The sequence below is a fragment of the Apteryx mantelli genome, chromosome 2 (assembly GCF_036417845.1).
Source record: "Apteryx mantelli isolate bAptMan1 chromosome 2, bAptMan1.hap1, whole genome shotgun sequence".
Taxonomy (NCBI): Eukaryota; Metazoa; Chordata; class Aves; order Apterygiformes; family Apterygidae; genus Apteryx; species Apteryx mantelli.
Genome location: NC_089979.1, coordinates 149,273,526 through 149,289,394, shown reverse-complemented (window position 1 = coordinate 149,289,394; position 15,869 = coordinate 149,273,526). Strand labels below are relative to the sequence as shown.

The 15,869-nt window shown below is 36.2% G+C and overlaps 1 protein-coding gene across 5 annotated transcripts in view; it reads right to left on the bottom strand.

Moving 5' to 3' along the window:
* Window positions 1-15,869, bottom strand: part of MLLT10 (MLLT10 histone lysine methyltransferase DOT1L cofactor) — a 134,601-nt gene that overhangs the window by 22,928 nt on the left and 95,804 nt on the right. For all 5 annotated transcript variants that reach the window (XM_067291778.1, XM_067291775.1, XM_067291776.1 and 2 more), the window contains one exon: window positions 10,724-10,899. In XM_067291778.1, the coding sequence (XP_067147879.1) occupies window positions 10,724-10,899 (176 nt within the window). The remainder of the gene's footprint in view (window positions 1-10,723; window positions 10,900-15,869) is intronic.

Here is a 15,869-nt window from a genome sequence, read left to right as displayed (position 1 = left end):
TAATCAAATACTGTCTTTGAGAATCAATTGTTTTGACTAAAATGCACAAATAAATCCTTCAATTAAATGAAACCATCTACCCTTCAAACAACAGCACTCAAATATTTTCCGAGAGAGGCATGAATGAATGCAACTGGGAAACACAGTGGGAATTGAAAGGCAAAATGAAAAATTAATGGCACGCCTACAGAAACTAATTTATACCTCTGCCCACTGTACAACAAGGGCACATCAAGTCATTAAAAACCACATGGGTATAAAGTCTATCTTCCAATAACGTGAAAAAGCCTCACTGTAGCCCCACAACCTCAACTGTACTGCCAGTTTACTATCCTCTTCCAGATTAACTGAGCTAGATATTCTCTAAAATTTTAACTAATTAAAAACTAATTAGTTATAAATTTGCAAATTACACAGAGAAGATAAATGTGTACAAAACCATACTAGAATGCTACCTCATTAAGAGGGTAACTTCACCATTTTTCATAAGGAGGCTTTACAGAGATAAGATCCTGGGATTCTTCCATCTCCCCCACAAACCTAAGTGAAACTGAGCTATCATTTCAATACAAACCCCTTTTACCTCAGTTTGTTCCTCCAACCTTTCCATCTACCTCTATCTTCATAGCACTTAACCTGCATGTGCTCTACACAGACAATGGAAGCAATATCCAGCCTAAGAATCTCTTTTCCTTGAGAACATCAACCTATGTATCAGGAATCACAATTTCACTTTCATACTGACTAGCAGAAGAAATGATTTGATTAGGAAACAAAACCAGTACACAAATATACTATAATAATCTATTTTCTTAACATGAGTATTCCAAAGAGAGCCAATTCAGTGAGATACACTAATAATATGTCAAATAATGGATCTGAGAGAAAAGTAACTACTTCCCAGATCATCTATAATTTCAAAAATAGCAATGATCACGAATTAGCTCTTTATTCACGACCAGCGATATTTTAAAATTCTAAATAAAAGTTGATACTATTTGCTAACTCAAATGATAAAACAAACATCCATAGTAGCAGAATTACTGCTGTGTGAAAAATGCTTGCAAAAATACTCAACATCGTAAACAAGGCCTATAAGGACACTGCATCAACAATGAACTTTGCAGCTTGTAACAAAGGATACACTATGTAACCTTGAAATCTTTTTCAAGTCAAACCTAAACATTGTTTTATCTAAGTATTTTTGTATTCTTTCCATTGCATACAGACTAGAAAAATTCACATTTTTCACATTCAACACCATTACTATTGTCTCAGGCAGCTAAATTGAAGTAGAGCTACACTCAGTTCAACGAAGAGGTCAATGTGCCTCAGTTGCCTGGAGACTGATGGTTGCTACAGCAGCACCAGATAAGCCAAGCTAAATAAGCTTCAGTTTGAAGGCAGAAAACATTTATTGCTAGACAGAAACATTGATGTAGTTGTCTCAGCATGCAGCACTGTGCAAAATCATGCAACTGCCTTTCAGACTACCTGTATATTGGATAAATATATGTGAAGACAATCTTACTGAAGCAAGAGGAAAATATAAGGAGAGTTTAATTAGGCTAAATAGTAGATTACTTGCAACTATGATTCCTTTGTTCTTCTAGTTGAGTCACATGTTAGAAGGAATTTTCCCTCTGGCTGTAAATTCTTCCTCCTTGCTACTCTCCTCCACCCCCATCCCAAATATCCTCAGTCAGACTGAATGAAAAGAAAATTAGATTTTTTACACGTTTTGCCTAAAAGTAACAAAAAATTAAAACAGCTTTTAAGTGATGAACAAGAAAATTTTGACGGAAAAGCCTCTACTGGTAGAGTTCTTTTTATATTTTTAATTTTGTAAGTCCCTTAGACTTAAGAAGATTTGACACAAATATGGTTTCATGATTTTGGAAGAAAAGTCACTATCTTGTATTTACAGCTTACCGCACAATACAGCCCCCCTCTGTCCACAGCCCACTGAGGTATGCGTTTAGAACTCTTTCTAAATCTGCCAACATTGGTGACTTCCTGTGACGAGTCCCAAAGATGAGCGATACAGCCTATTAAGAATTATTTCTTTTCGTCCTGGATGCGCTGCCTTTCCATTTTATATCTTTTTTTTCCCCTTAAGTCATGAGACAGGGAGAACAGAATAGTTTCAGCACCCAAACAATTAGTGATCTGTGTTGATACTTTGCCTTTGACTCAGTGGCTAGGAGCCTTTTGTGAGAGATCTTCTTATCAGAATTCTTTTGATAGCCACATAAAATATGTTAATTGTTTTTCATGCATCCACTATTTCTATTTAATAAAGAATTCTAGTAGCCTAGTAAGGATATGATTTCTTCTTCCTGGAATTATACTTCTTAAACCATACAAATCTTGATTTCCAGATGTTTTATTATTCTATTTTTAATTACCACTCTTTTTAAAGGTAATGCAAATCATCATTAGAAAGACAAATCCAGAAACACACAACCAAACTGATTAAGATTTTCTAATTTTATGTTGGATCTAAAAACTATATTGCAACTTAAGTTACACCAGAATTGAGTATAAACTGGATTTAAAACAAACTAGAAGGACTTACAGATTCTAGTCATTATCCATATGACTATGAAATGTATTGTTTATCTGCAGGAAAGATCATTTAACTCTTTTTACATAAAAATAATTACTTTCAACAAAAGAAAAAGATTAGTGTGACCTGATGTCATGATGTTATTCACTGGAGGGAGCTTATTTTGGAGAAATTTAACAATGTATTAACAACACACTGTTACAAACCATGTCAATCCTTTACAAAGCTGACTGCTCTCTAAGGGGAAAAGATTTTACATGGCATCCACCTGACCACCTGTTGCACAATAGGCAAGCCCTATCAAAGTTACTAGTTTTGCAGATAAGACAGTGGAAATCTATATAAATTTCACTCAGACTCTGGATTTAAGAAAGGCTATTCTGGCAATATTTCTATATTGAAACAGACTTCAGGAAGCAACCAACCTCAGAGATCAGAAGTGCAAAAACAGCATAAGGGTCTTCCCAAGTTATGTAAATCTTCTTTGATTACATGTGCAATGTAATTTGCCACAATTCAGATGAGCTCCTTTGAATGGCAAGAAAGGAACTGTTTGAATGAGTTTATAAAAATAATTTCAGAGTCCCTAATTATAAGTCTTAAGATATCTGATCCAAAGGTGTCTGCAATGGCATCATATTAAATTCTTAACTCGAGCCATTACATGTGGTTGTGATGCATGCCTTGACAGTGGAGCAGGAAGCCAGTTCAAAGCAGCCATCTAGTGCAAAGGCTACTTGAAGTCTGAGATGATCACATCTGTCACATGATAGTGTCGTAGAACTGAGGGCAATTTGTCTCTTTTGATGTTTTCTTTCTACTCCCAAAGAGTTCATTAAAGCACTAACAACTACTGGAGCTGCCATTTTCTAGATGGTGTAGGTGGTTCCCACAGTGAGTTCATTAAATGAACTTATGCTTTAACCTGCTTGGCTCTAGCAAACTTCAGATGCTTATCTGGGAACTTTCCTTCTTTCCTGATGTCTATTTCAAGCTGAATATTGTACCAAAAAAAAAAAAAAAAAGGCAGTAAAAAGGGTATGTTTCTCAGAACAAGACTGGGAAACGGAAGTAAGTAGAACGAGGCCGTACTAAATTTGAGAATACGATATCCATAATTTGAGACTACAACTGGAAACTCAGCAGGCAAAAACAGTCAAGCGCATTCATTTTATTGTCCTGTGAAAACACCCAAATTTGCTGTCTGAAGATGCTACAAAAAAATCCTCAACTTTAATTTTCAGTAAAGACTACTTGTTGAAGCTGTACTTTTGAATTCCCTTATGATTTCATCTGCAGACGATGTTCCACACCTGTTTTAGAAGGCATAAACAAGCCTTCTCCTGAAATTGCTCCTACCCTCCCTGATGGCAGGGATAAGAATTAAGAACAGAGATCACCTTTTCTTGCATTTTCAATGATTTTCCTGTGGCTGACAGAGTAGAAAAGGAAAAGCAGGAAAATGTTGCCTTTTTAGTATGCAGAAAATTAACCGAATTGAACTATGAAAAGCAGAGAAAAATGGAATAGGAAACCAAAAATAGTGTAAACTAGTGACTCAGAGAAAGAGCAGGGGGCTAAGATGCAGAGATCCAAAAATAGGGACTAGAGTAATTCACATGGTAAGAAAATAAAAACCACAGAACGACAGAAGTATCTGAAACCAGTCAGGTGCTCTACATTCAGAATCTGAAAAGATCCCAGGATTCCTGAGCTTTCACATTCCTCAAATGTTAACAAATACCTCCAAATCTATTGAAAAAGTTAAGCCCTAATTCCCTTTAAAAGCTGGATCACACAAAGGAGGATAACTACCACTCTATGCTTACTAAAGAAAACCCTGCTGTTTTCCTACAGCCTCCAAGGGGAGTAAAGCCAAACCAACTTCAGGGATAATGGAAGTGATTTAAGGAAACTTATTTCACTTAGAATTGCAACTGAGTAGTCTGTATCTACCCTCCCAACTACCACATCTCCACCATGCAGGCAGTAGTTTATCACACTATATTAAAGTGGACCTATCATGCTGAAAATTAAATCCTAGACTAAATAATGGACAGCAACTAATGAGTTTCCCTTTCCCTGTGCATAAGGACTGCTGTTACAGATGCTTCTTTTCCTTTCCCTCTGTCAGCTGCTACTGTGGTCAAGGAAGCACAGTATCTCACGTGAGAATGGGAATTTAAGAAGAAAATAAAACAAACTGCAGATGAAGCAGCTCAACTTCATTAAAAAAAACAAAAACACCCACAGATGACTCCACTAGTGAAAATATTTTTCTCCTTGTCTTAAGAAATGAAAAATAATTTGTTGGATTTTATCTGTAAAACAGGTTAGTGTCATGTATGTGCAATAATGCTTGAAACTGCCTCACTGTTATGCTTATATAGTCACTAAAAAGCTTAGATACTGTCACATGGGAGGAAAAAAAAGATCAATTAAGAATTTTATCACATTAAAAGTTTCCAAAATACAAAATATTCCTGAAAAATTCTCAATAAACTGAGATTACTATAATTCAAAAATCACACTCCATTCATACAATAGCATCAAAGAGTTGACATAGCTAGAAATCTTCAAAATAAAGAGCTCCATGTCTTAAAGAAACTACTACATGCAAATTCCAAACTAAAAACACTATTGAAATTAGACAACAAGATCATCAAATGCATTTTTTTCTTAAATGGAATACAATCCGAGATACAGCTTTAACAGTCAACAACTGGAAGTAAACCCCAGCCAAAAGCCTTAACTTCTGTTTCTGCAGCCTAATCCTGTGCTCTAAGTGCATAGAGCAAACACTTCCTTCATTATAAAATACTAAACCCACTAAAACCAAATGAAAATGAAAAAAAAAAAATCCTAATTATTGTTTTCTGACTCTAACAACTACCATTTCCTGACAAGCAGGACACAAGTCCTGCCATACAATATCAAAAGATACTGAGGCACCTAGGTCATCATTTTTATTATGAATATATTAATCACCGAGAACAACCTATCAGAAAGAGAAACACAGTAGACTGTTATAGAACAAAATAACAGGCTAACAAACATCTTTGCTGTGATTAAATATGAAAACACAAGGAAATCTTTGCAGATGAGGCCAAACTCAGAACAGTGCCACTTGTGACTCAGTGCAATAGGGAAAAATCAAGACAATATTCAAAATCCAAATGAAAGAAAGTGATTTTTCCTCAACAGAGCATACATTAATTTTCATGCAAAGGTTAAGACATACACTGCTGAGAAAAAAGACAGTAGTTTTTGATCTACTTATTTGCTGTCACATGCAAAACAGGTAGTAATGACAAACAGGTAGAAAGGAGCAATCCACAGAAAACCAGGAACAAATGTGTGTACCATCTCTCATATGCGTCTTTTTTCTCACATTTTTGAGGTTGTTAAATACATTGTTACGCTCACTGAATTGAGCTGCGTAACCTAGCAGAGGCTAAGTCCCAAAAAAGTACAGAAAAGGAGAAGAGGGCACAAAAAAATCCACATTCCCAGCAAGCAGCTCTGATTTTTGCTAGACCACTGATTCCCACCTGGTCGTGAACTCCAAATTCAGTTATGGCTCAGCATAGAACCCAAGCTAATAATCTCTTCTGGATTTAACAGACTAGAATACAAGTTACAGGTTGCATGAAGGGAGATGAAAATGAGATACAGAAGAAAAAGTGATTGCAATGAGGCCAGTCTTAAAAACCATACACACACACACAACAATAACAACAACAAAAAAAAAACCAAACCAAAAAAACCCAAAGCACTCAGGCATACTATACCAGTGTGGGAAACATCATACTAGAAAACAGAATCAAAAGCTATGATTTCTAAGATTCTTTTTTTAAGTGTTAAGGTAAGTCTAATTTAGTTGGAGGAGGAAAAAGTAGCATTTGGGCGTACTGCTTCTTCGTTTTTGAATCACTAAAGTATTATATTTGCATACAAATTATTCAACAATACAGGCATAGTACTATAGTCTAATTTTCCTCATTTTAAGACTGTTGCTTTCAGTTGCTTTTAAGTTTTTCTAATACTATGGGCAAAATTTTCTGTGTTAGATGCCTGCCATAACCTACTAGTCAAAATAGTTCGGCGTTCTAAGAATAAGTCTGTGGAAACATATGTTTTCAAAAGACCTTCTCTTTAGAATCTCCTAACACTCTTACATTAGATAAAGACGAAAAAAAATCAAAATTTGACAAATTTATAATCTCCCCCAAATCCTATTTACAAATGCCTAATAGAGATTAAAACTTTACAACTGAAGTCTTAGAGGATTGCACCCTCACAGAACGTGTTCGAGGCTATTCCAATTTCCAGTACTACTCCAAGCGCATGTCTGCCACCCTGACAAAACACCTGAGCAGCCAAGGGTTGGGCATACTCAATCTCTTGTATGATAGTCCAAAAAAACCTTTTTTTGAAACTAATAATTTTTATCTGCTGTAGAGGCACAAGCTTCAATCTTAACCCGTAACCACTGTAGGTATACCTATGATCTCATTTGTTTTTATTTTCTATTTTCTTAATTAGAACACTACTCAAAAAAGATATTAGCACTCTATTTTCTGAAGACTTTCATGGTCAAGAGATGTGCAAACACTGAGAAGTCATCTCCAAGAGCTGGTAAGCAGACACTCAGTAGAACTATGTAGGTGAACCCTAACCCTTGAAGTATAATCAGTCATTTACCATAACTGCATGGTAAAGCAGGTTCTCTTGATTGAGTCCCCTCAACTGCTAGTAAGGCCCTCATGAAATGGAACTGAAGAAGTTTGCCAGGATCCAGGAAAAATTAAAAGGCATGTTATTGGTAGTTGTCATGATTTAATGTGAAATCAAAAACACTTCCAGGGGGAAGGCCTGCTTGGTGTTTGCAAGCCCTGAAAGTTGGAAAAAAGCAAACTAACCTCCCTGTTGCAATGACAGACGAAGTGCCAGTCCTAAACTTGAATCAGGAAATGAAAGCACTTAACATTTTAAAATCCAAAATATACATCTGTCCTCTTTCTCTTCCATATTAGAAAGTACTCTGTAAAATCATTTTCCCCATAAATGAGGAACTATGCCCGTAGACCTTAGAGCCAATTAACAGTTCACTTCTTGCCACTACAGCTTTCTTGTAAGACATCTCTCTGAACACTGACAAAACAGCAGAGTAAGAAAACAGAAGAGTGACAGAGCAGTTTCGCCAAAACTGAAAATTTCTATTACTCACCTGTTGGATGTTACTGGATGCTAGATAGAAAGAAAAAGTGCCAGTCTAACCACAAATGGTGGAGACAGAGAATATAGAAGGGAAAAAAAAGACTGGGATAACAACATAGCTGTCTTGGTTGTAGATCATAACTTAGGGACATGTGAAGCCACACAGCTTATCTCAAGTACAATGTTTGGTTGAAACATCAATGCTTGCATAACAGTTCAGATGACGGAAGCGCTGAGTTCAAGGTTATGTGTTGGCAGTGTTGATACAGAGAAAACCCAAAGACTTTGTCCTTATCAATTTCCAATAGGCAAACACTAGCTACCAAAATATAGTCCTAGAATCACAGCAGTAGTGTAGGACTTCATTAATTCTCTGTGCAAACACAGGAATTCCCTTTTAAGTTTGTCAATCAAAACCTGTCACCATTTGAACCTCCCTTGATACTTCTAAACTGAAAGAGTCTTTAAATGGTAGCAGCTATGGATAAGCCCTGGACAACAAAATCTATGACCGCTTCAAGACAAGTTACACACTAACGTAAGATACATGATTCCTCTGAAAAAAATCACAAGAAATTCACATCTCCCAAAAAACAAAGGCAAATCAAGGACAGGAATTTCGGGCACTTAATTAACCTACGGAGGGCTCTCCAGTTCAGCTAAACAATGAGAGGAAATGCACCTCATAGGGTATAATCCACCCTTTTGTGTTGACATAAGGAGAAAATACTATGGCATTTCTGTTTCTGACTGCTAAACATGCACTCTGTCCAATTGCCTTCTGAATCCACTTATCCTCTGCCAGAGTTTAACAACTAAAAGGGTTAGTGCAAAGCTCTTGCTTATTTACCTTGTCCATGTCATTTGTGATTTCATAGACCTTTGTCTTATCCTATCTCAGCGTCTCTTTTCCAGACCAGAGAGTCCTACGCTATTCAGTCATTCCTTATACAGATGCTGTTCCTTGCCACTGCTCACTCTTGCTGCTCTTCTTGTACTTCTTCCAGGCCTACTGTACCTGTTTTGGACGAAGACTGTCTTTTCCCTTTAACTCGAATTTCATCTGCCCTCTTACCCCACCTTGTCAACACAGGGTGGTGAGGTCCTTCTGTAGTTTGTCACAGCTGATCCTCATCTTAGCTCATTGCTTAACTTAACATCATCAGCAAACTTAACTTCTGCTCTTCTTCCTTTTCTAGATCATTTATGAATATGTTGAACTGTAACAAGGCCAAAACACTGATCCTTCTGAGACTGCAATGGTAAACCTCTCCACTGTGAAAATGGAATATATGTTTTTCTGCTGTTGTTGTGTCCCCCCGCCCCAGTCTTTTGACCGGCTACTGAATTTTGACACAACCTTTCCCCTTATCTCCTGACTGCTTATTTAAGTGTCTTTGGTGAGTGATTTTGGAAATTCAAGAAAATGGCATCAATATGTGTATCCTTTGGCCACATCTTACTGAAAAAAAGCTCCAATATCTCACAACTTCCCTTTACAAAAGCTAAGTTGGCTCTTCCCCAAAGCATCATATTTTTAATTTATTTCTTTCAAATAGTTTCTATCAATTTGTGCAATGTAGATGTCAGGCTTAAAACCTTTCATCATATCAGCCATCTTCCAATTCTCTGGTATTCAGATAGTTTTAAACCATGTCTAAGAAGCGAAGTTGATATTGTACTCTTTCCTTCAGTGGGATATTAATAGTCTTTCTTTATTCGGCCATCTATTTTCATCAAACATGTAAGAAATTAATTATTTTTTTCTGAAATTCAGTTATACTTGGGTGAAATTGGCCAACAGGTTTCAAAGTGACCAGAAGTTATATATAGACACACTGTGATAACACAAGCCTTGTTTCTTTAGGAAAACAGTCCAAAAAGATTACTTTAAAATATGATCTGCCACCTGCAACAAAGTTTCATTTGATATTGAAATGTATTCTATATTGGTATGCACTGAATATTTCTATGATACATGTATAAAAATATATATACACTTAGGTATTAAGCTAGATTTTAATTTTTCATGTTTTATATCCACTATTTTAAATCACTGTAGACACTATAAATTATAAACTGATGGCTTCTACACAAACAAAAAGATAAATTTAGTTATCTGTAAAACAGATTCCCATCAGAGAAGGAAAAACATAAGAAACATAGGAAGTGTAAAAACATTGTATGTGCAGTACAGCATTCGCTCATACACTCTAATCATTTTGGCTTTCTACCACTATAACTTCCTACTCCCTGGCCTTGACAAATGCAGTCTTGGCCAACATAAATCCATACAAAATGCTGCCATAAAGATAATTTTTCTGGCTCATTACTTTGACCGTGTCACCCCTCATTTTGCACCCCTTTACTGACTCCCTCATCCCTTCACTATCAAACACAAACTACGTACCTTCATTTGTAAGACCTTTCAAATACAGAACTATAGCACATACCTCATCTTTCATTTGCTATCAAGATGTCAACCTTGGCCTCCTCTTTGCCTGTACTGGCCTTAGTTGTCAATTTGTCAAATCTCCCAAATCAACACCTTTGCACTTTATCTCATACCACCATTTTTATATGAAATACCCAGAAAGTTTCCCTACTTTCCTGTCTTAAATCCTTAAAATATTGTTCTGATAACAGACACTGCTTAGAGTGCTGATGCACTGTAACCAGCATTAATGTTATTTGTCATAATACAGTCATTATTGCCATGTACTTCCACAGACCTTTTTAAAAATCAATTTCTGAACTCTACAAGGATGGGACTATGTAATATTATGGTGAACTCCTAGCCACTATATGAATGTTTTTACAACAAATACAGTGCGTATTAACCTATTTTCCAAATAAATGATGGAGTTTTTTAAACACTGAAAACAAGCAGATCAGTAACATTGTTTGCTATCTTAAACTCTTTTGGTAATTTACCTGAGTTGCAGCAACAACAGTAGTTACAGAAGGCGCAGCTGAAGGTGATAGAGCTCCCACCTGCAAGTGGCTTGAAGCCTGCTGAGGTAAATGAGAACTGGAAACGGGAGTGCTAGATCCTGAGCCAGATACTGCATTTGGAAATGATACTGCTACATCATTGCTGCTAAAAATACCTGAAAAAAAATTACAAAAACAATTACATGCATCTCTCTCTCTCTCCCCCTCCCTCTGTTGTTTAGTAACCACATAAATACGCAATAGAAAATTAATCAAGACAAACAAGATAACTTAATATACAATACAGAAAGTTCCTGTGTTGAAATTCTAACCATGCTCAGAAGTACTCTTGTCATTTGACATTTTACAATTCAGGAAACACAGATTCAGTTTTAAGCTTTAATAAAATGGTTGTGATACATCAAGTATTTATGTGCATTACGCTCAAATATTAACAGTAGCAGAATTTTTGGCTAAAATGCTTGCCTTCAGAGTCTGCTATCTGCGTTTATTGTTTCAATGCGCTACTACAAATGTTTAAGTAGATAAAGAATTAAGTATTGGGCTGTATAACTGAACATCAAAAAGTATTTTTCATTCAAATCTTTTACTTTAAAAGTAAAACATTTCTGAACTACATACATTCGTTCAAAAAAGTTCCAACAGAATTTTGGCAACTAAGAGGATTTCTTCTGCAGTTTTAGAAAAGAACTGACAGCAAGTCTGAGGACAAAGTCCTCAGATTTGCTGGTAGAAGTGGTCGCATTTCATTTATTCACAAACTAGAACTCCATCTGTGATCTAAGAATGCTAGAGTAATACTTCTGCTAGAACAGTCAACAAGTAAATGACTAAACATGTTAACATTAGTCAGACTTGTATGTTAGGAATTTGAATAGGAGAGTGCATACCCCTCTGTGAAGCCATTACTTCTGTTCATCTACATGCAGGGTAAAGTTGATTATATAGGTCAGGAAAATCCCTATTGACCAGAAGCCCAGGACAAGAAGTAGTACCTGTCTATGAAACTGTTAGGCTCCACGTGCATTAGATAAGTGAGCTGTCAGCTGGCCAAGGAATATCAAGCATGGTAGCACTGAACTGCAGTTAGAGGAAGAGTGCCACAGGGAGTAAACAGAAGTAGAATGAACATGGTTAGATCAAAAAAACCAACAGAATTGAAATGCCAGTTAGAAGGCAAAGGGTGGAGCTAGTTTGTCACTCATACAAATAATGATTTGAAGAAGGCAGAGACAAGAAGATACGCATTGTTAAATACCACTCTCCACCCAGCATTCTTTCTGAGCACAGACACAGTCAAGGGAGACTAAGATAACCCAACCCCACACATAATATGCAAACACTGATGCATCTTAAATTTCCTGCCTCTTTAACCATCAAGAAAAGCTAAAGAGAAAACCAGCCAGACTCAGCACAGAAAGAAGAGCTGAAAAGCTCAGGTAAATATTCGGAAAGCAGTCATTTTTCCCTCTGCCTAATCTAGATTAGTCATTTGTTCTAATCTTCTCCCCAATCTTTTCACCACAGCTCAATACTACACCTGCTCCTCTTTTCTACCAAGCTTCATCTCTTCTCTCCTTCCATTTAGCTCCTTCTTTCCTAGCTTATCTGCCCCCCACCTTTTTTTGTCACCACCCCAGAAATCTACAATTATGGAACTGCTAGCACAGTTAAGATCCTCAACGTATTCACACTATTATGCCATTTCTCCAACTATATCTGTCTCATCTAACTAGACAGTAAATTCTATGTATTCTGCTCTAGATTTGTCTCTCCACACTGCCAAAATAAACATCATTAATGAAGAGTTTTGCTATTGAGTCTATTCTTCAATGCTATATTAGCAACCACAAAAGCTAAAAAATAACCCTCCTCCTTAAAATAATGAAATCTACCTTAGAACAAAGATTTTTAATTAATAAAACTGGAGGAGATTTCCCACACACACACTTTGCATTCTGCATACATATTTAAAACTATGAGAGCTACAAAATTACTTTAGATTCTTATGCAATTACTTTATTCCAGGAGCTGTGACTTTAAGGTGGAAAGAAATAGTGAAATATTACAAGACTTATGATCAAATCATAAGAGCTGGTGTCCATAAGTGTTATCATTCTCATAAAACATCAATGATAATGAATGGAGAAAGTGATGAAATTTTCAGTGAGAGTCAAGTAGTAACAACAAGAGATATTTTGCCAGAAAGGTAAAAAAAATCCAAAATTCTGAAGCACGCTATTGCAGGGTCTTTTTCTTAATTTTCAGAACCTCGCATGTTTAAAAACTGCAAAGCTTCTGCTTCTACTATTTTAATTGTAAGGTTTATTCTTCCTCTTAGAAATACAATTGTAGAATGCAAGCAGATAGTTATAAAATAATGGGCATAAGGCTACTATAAAAGAAAGACAAACAGTAAACTAATTTGCCAGTGGAACAAGGTTTTTTTTTTTGTTTTTTTATTTAAATATAAAAGCTCACTATTGTTGCTGTTGCAAAAGACAGGACAAAGAGGACCTATCCACATACTCTCTTTGGGCTAAGTTTTTCCATTTAGCAATACCTTACATAATATGTAAGCACATGCACTTTCTGGAATCATTCATGTAACCAAGATATTACTTCATGCAACCACTCAGGTAAGAACTGGATACTGAACATGCAAATCAATCCTTGATTTTCACACCATTTCAAAAATACCTGTATAAAAACTGTGCGCATATCATGTTAGAAAGCCAAGAAAGAAGATATTTAAAATGTCTCAGTTACATCAAGTTGTCCTTTTGGGTTTTCAGGAGATAAATAAATCGCTTTCTGAATCAGCAAGGAATAATAAGGAAAGCCTGAATATCACATAAATCAAAGTTATGTTAAAACACATTAAAAAAAGTACTTCCCACATTACTGAAAAGCTAAATAGTCGTAGCCTGTGATGAAAAATATGTTGTGTAATTTGCAAGAGGCATAAGTAGCATGCTGTTAAATACAATCTTAAGAGTTTTAAATAGGACGTAATTGTTTGACTGCTGATACACATGGAAACAGGCATGTAACACTTTGGGGGTAGAGTCTGACTGTGCTTGACACTGCTAACACAGCTGTCAAACATGATCTCAGGTTCTGAGAGACTGAAAAAGAAAAGCACGTACAGCCTGTACTGCGCAAGCGAAACGCTTAAAAAGGCAACTGCAAATCAGTATCTCTGGACAAGAAATATTTGCCTGCTCAGCACAGAAGTATAATACTACAGAGAAAGGAACACATGCAGATTGAAAAAAACCTCTATTCTTTTTGCTGACAACTGAGGATGAAATAGATAATAGAGGAAATAAAAGAACTTCAAAAATAGTGAGAAACAATATAAATAGGCTCAAATCAGAACTAGCTGTCCTAACTTTGGACTGTGCAGCAGTTAACATACATCATTAAGCAGCAGGCAGAACAAGTTTAGTGGTTTTATTCAAAATCTCAAAAATAAGGCATTCCATGAGCAAAAGAATTAATAAAGCAGATGTACTTCTGGCTTCCAATACTTTTGCATCTCATAGATGATATGAATACATTGGGCTCCCTCACCATGATCCCTGTACCTAACCACAAAATCCTCAGTTCTTAAGTTTTCTAACACTATAGCCCCCCTACTCATATTCCCTTCCTATGCAGGTGATTTCCTAGTTCAAGAAAAAAAAAAAAAACACACAACAGGCTATGGTTGAACAGGGTCAAAGCTTACTGAGGGTCAAAATCAAGGCAGCCAGCATGTATGAAGTATTTCTTTCTTAGGAAACTAGAAAGAATTTTTCCCTACCATAAAGCTGTATTTTCTTTTTTAAGTCATTACCTTGGAACTCTTCGAACAACTCTGCAATTGTAAGGTATCTATCATACATTCTTGCTCCTAGTATTTTGCAAAAACTTTAGGACTAGCATAACCCGGTCTAAGAGTTTTTAGAAATGTAAACTTGCAAGCCCATAAGATGTGCATGTAACTACAGACCCTAAGATGTCCCTTCCTATCTTGGTAGAGGCTGGGAGAGAAGAGAAACTAAGTTAAAAGGGACTTGTAGTGGAATTCACAGAAATAAAAAGAAATCTTGAGTCTTAAGAGTAAGAACTTCCTTACAAAACCTGAAGCTATATATACATTTTCAGTATCTTCACTTTCTATGGTGATTTCAGGAACTTCCCCCTTAACACCATGACAACTTTCTACAACAAGCAAGATGAAAAAGTGCCTTTAATACAGTTGCCTGTAAAGTAGCAACTAAACATTTAGAAAAATTGATTAGATAATTTACTTTCCTTTCTTTAAACAAGCAAGAACATGTTCCTTTCCGACAGGATGTAAGAGCAGAAAAATTAACCCACAAGTTTTCATTTTCCATTATGGACAAAATACAAGCAAACAGGTTAATGTGATGCCATAATCTGAAAAGATAACAAAGAGAAAGCTGTGTTTGAGACCGCCAAACTAGCAACAATATTTCATTTCATTTTATCCGAGATAATGAAACTATGGCCTGATGCTAGGGCCATCTGGTTTCCTTCCTTCATGAAGAAATCTGAAGTCTAAAGATCAAATAATCTGTTTTCCTTCTGATGATGAGCTTAGCGGCAGAGTTTAATTTCAGATAGGTTTTTACAAGATTCTGAAGTAACAGTACTTGAGATGTATGAAAATGATAGTTACTTATCTGCAACCTCATAACAAGCCAGTATGTCCCTTCCTTTCAGTGACTGGGAGTCCTTTTTTCACCGAGGCATGCCAGCCTCATTCAGAGAGCAACAGCCAATGTCCTCCTTTCATGAAGGGCATTCTGCTTCCTTTGCATGATGGGGTAGAAGGAAAAAGAGCTCTCAGATCTGCAGTACCCAAAGAATACATACTGCTGAGAGCAGAAGGGAAGGAGGAAGAGACAAAATATATGCATGCATATTTTCAAAATGGAATAGCTATTCTAGTTTCATAACTATTGACAAAAAGTAGTTCCTGTAATTATTCCCTTTGAAAATACTGTATAGATTGGATTTATAGCCAAAGACCAAAATGTTTGACAAGAATCTCCAAACGACTGAGGACCACAATTCTGCATGGCAATGTCACACACACAATGAATCACAGTGA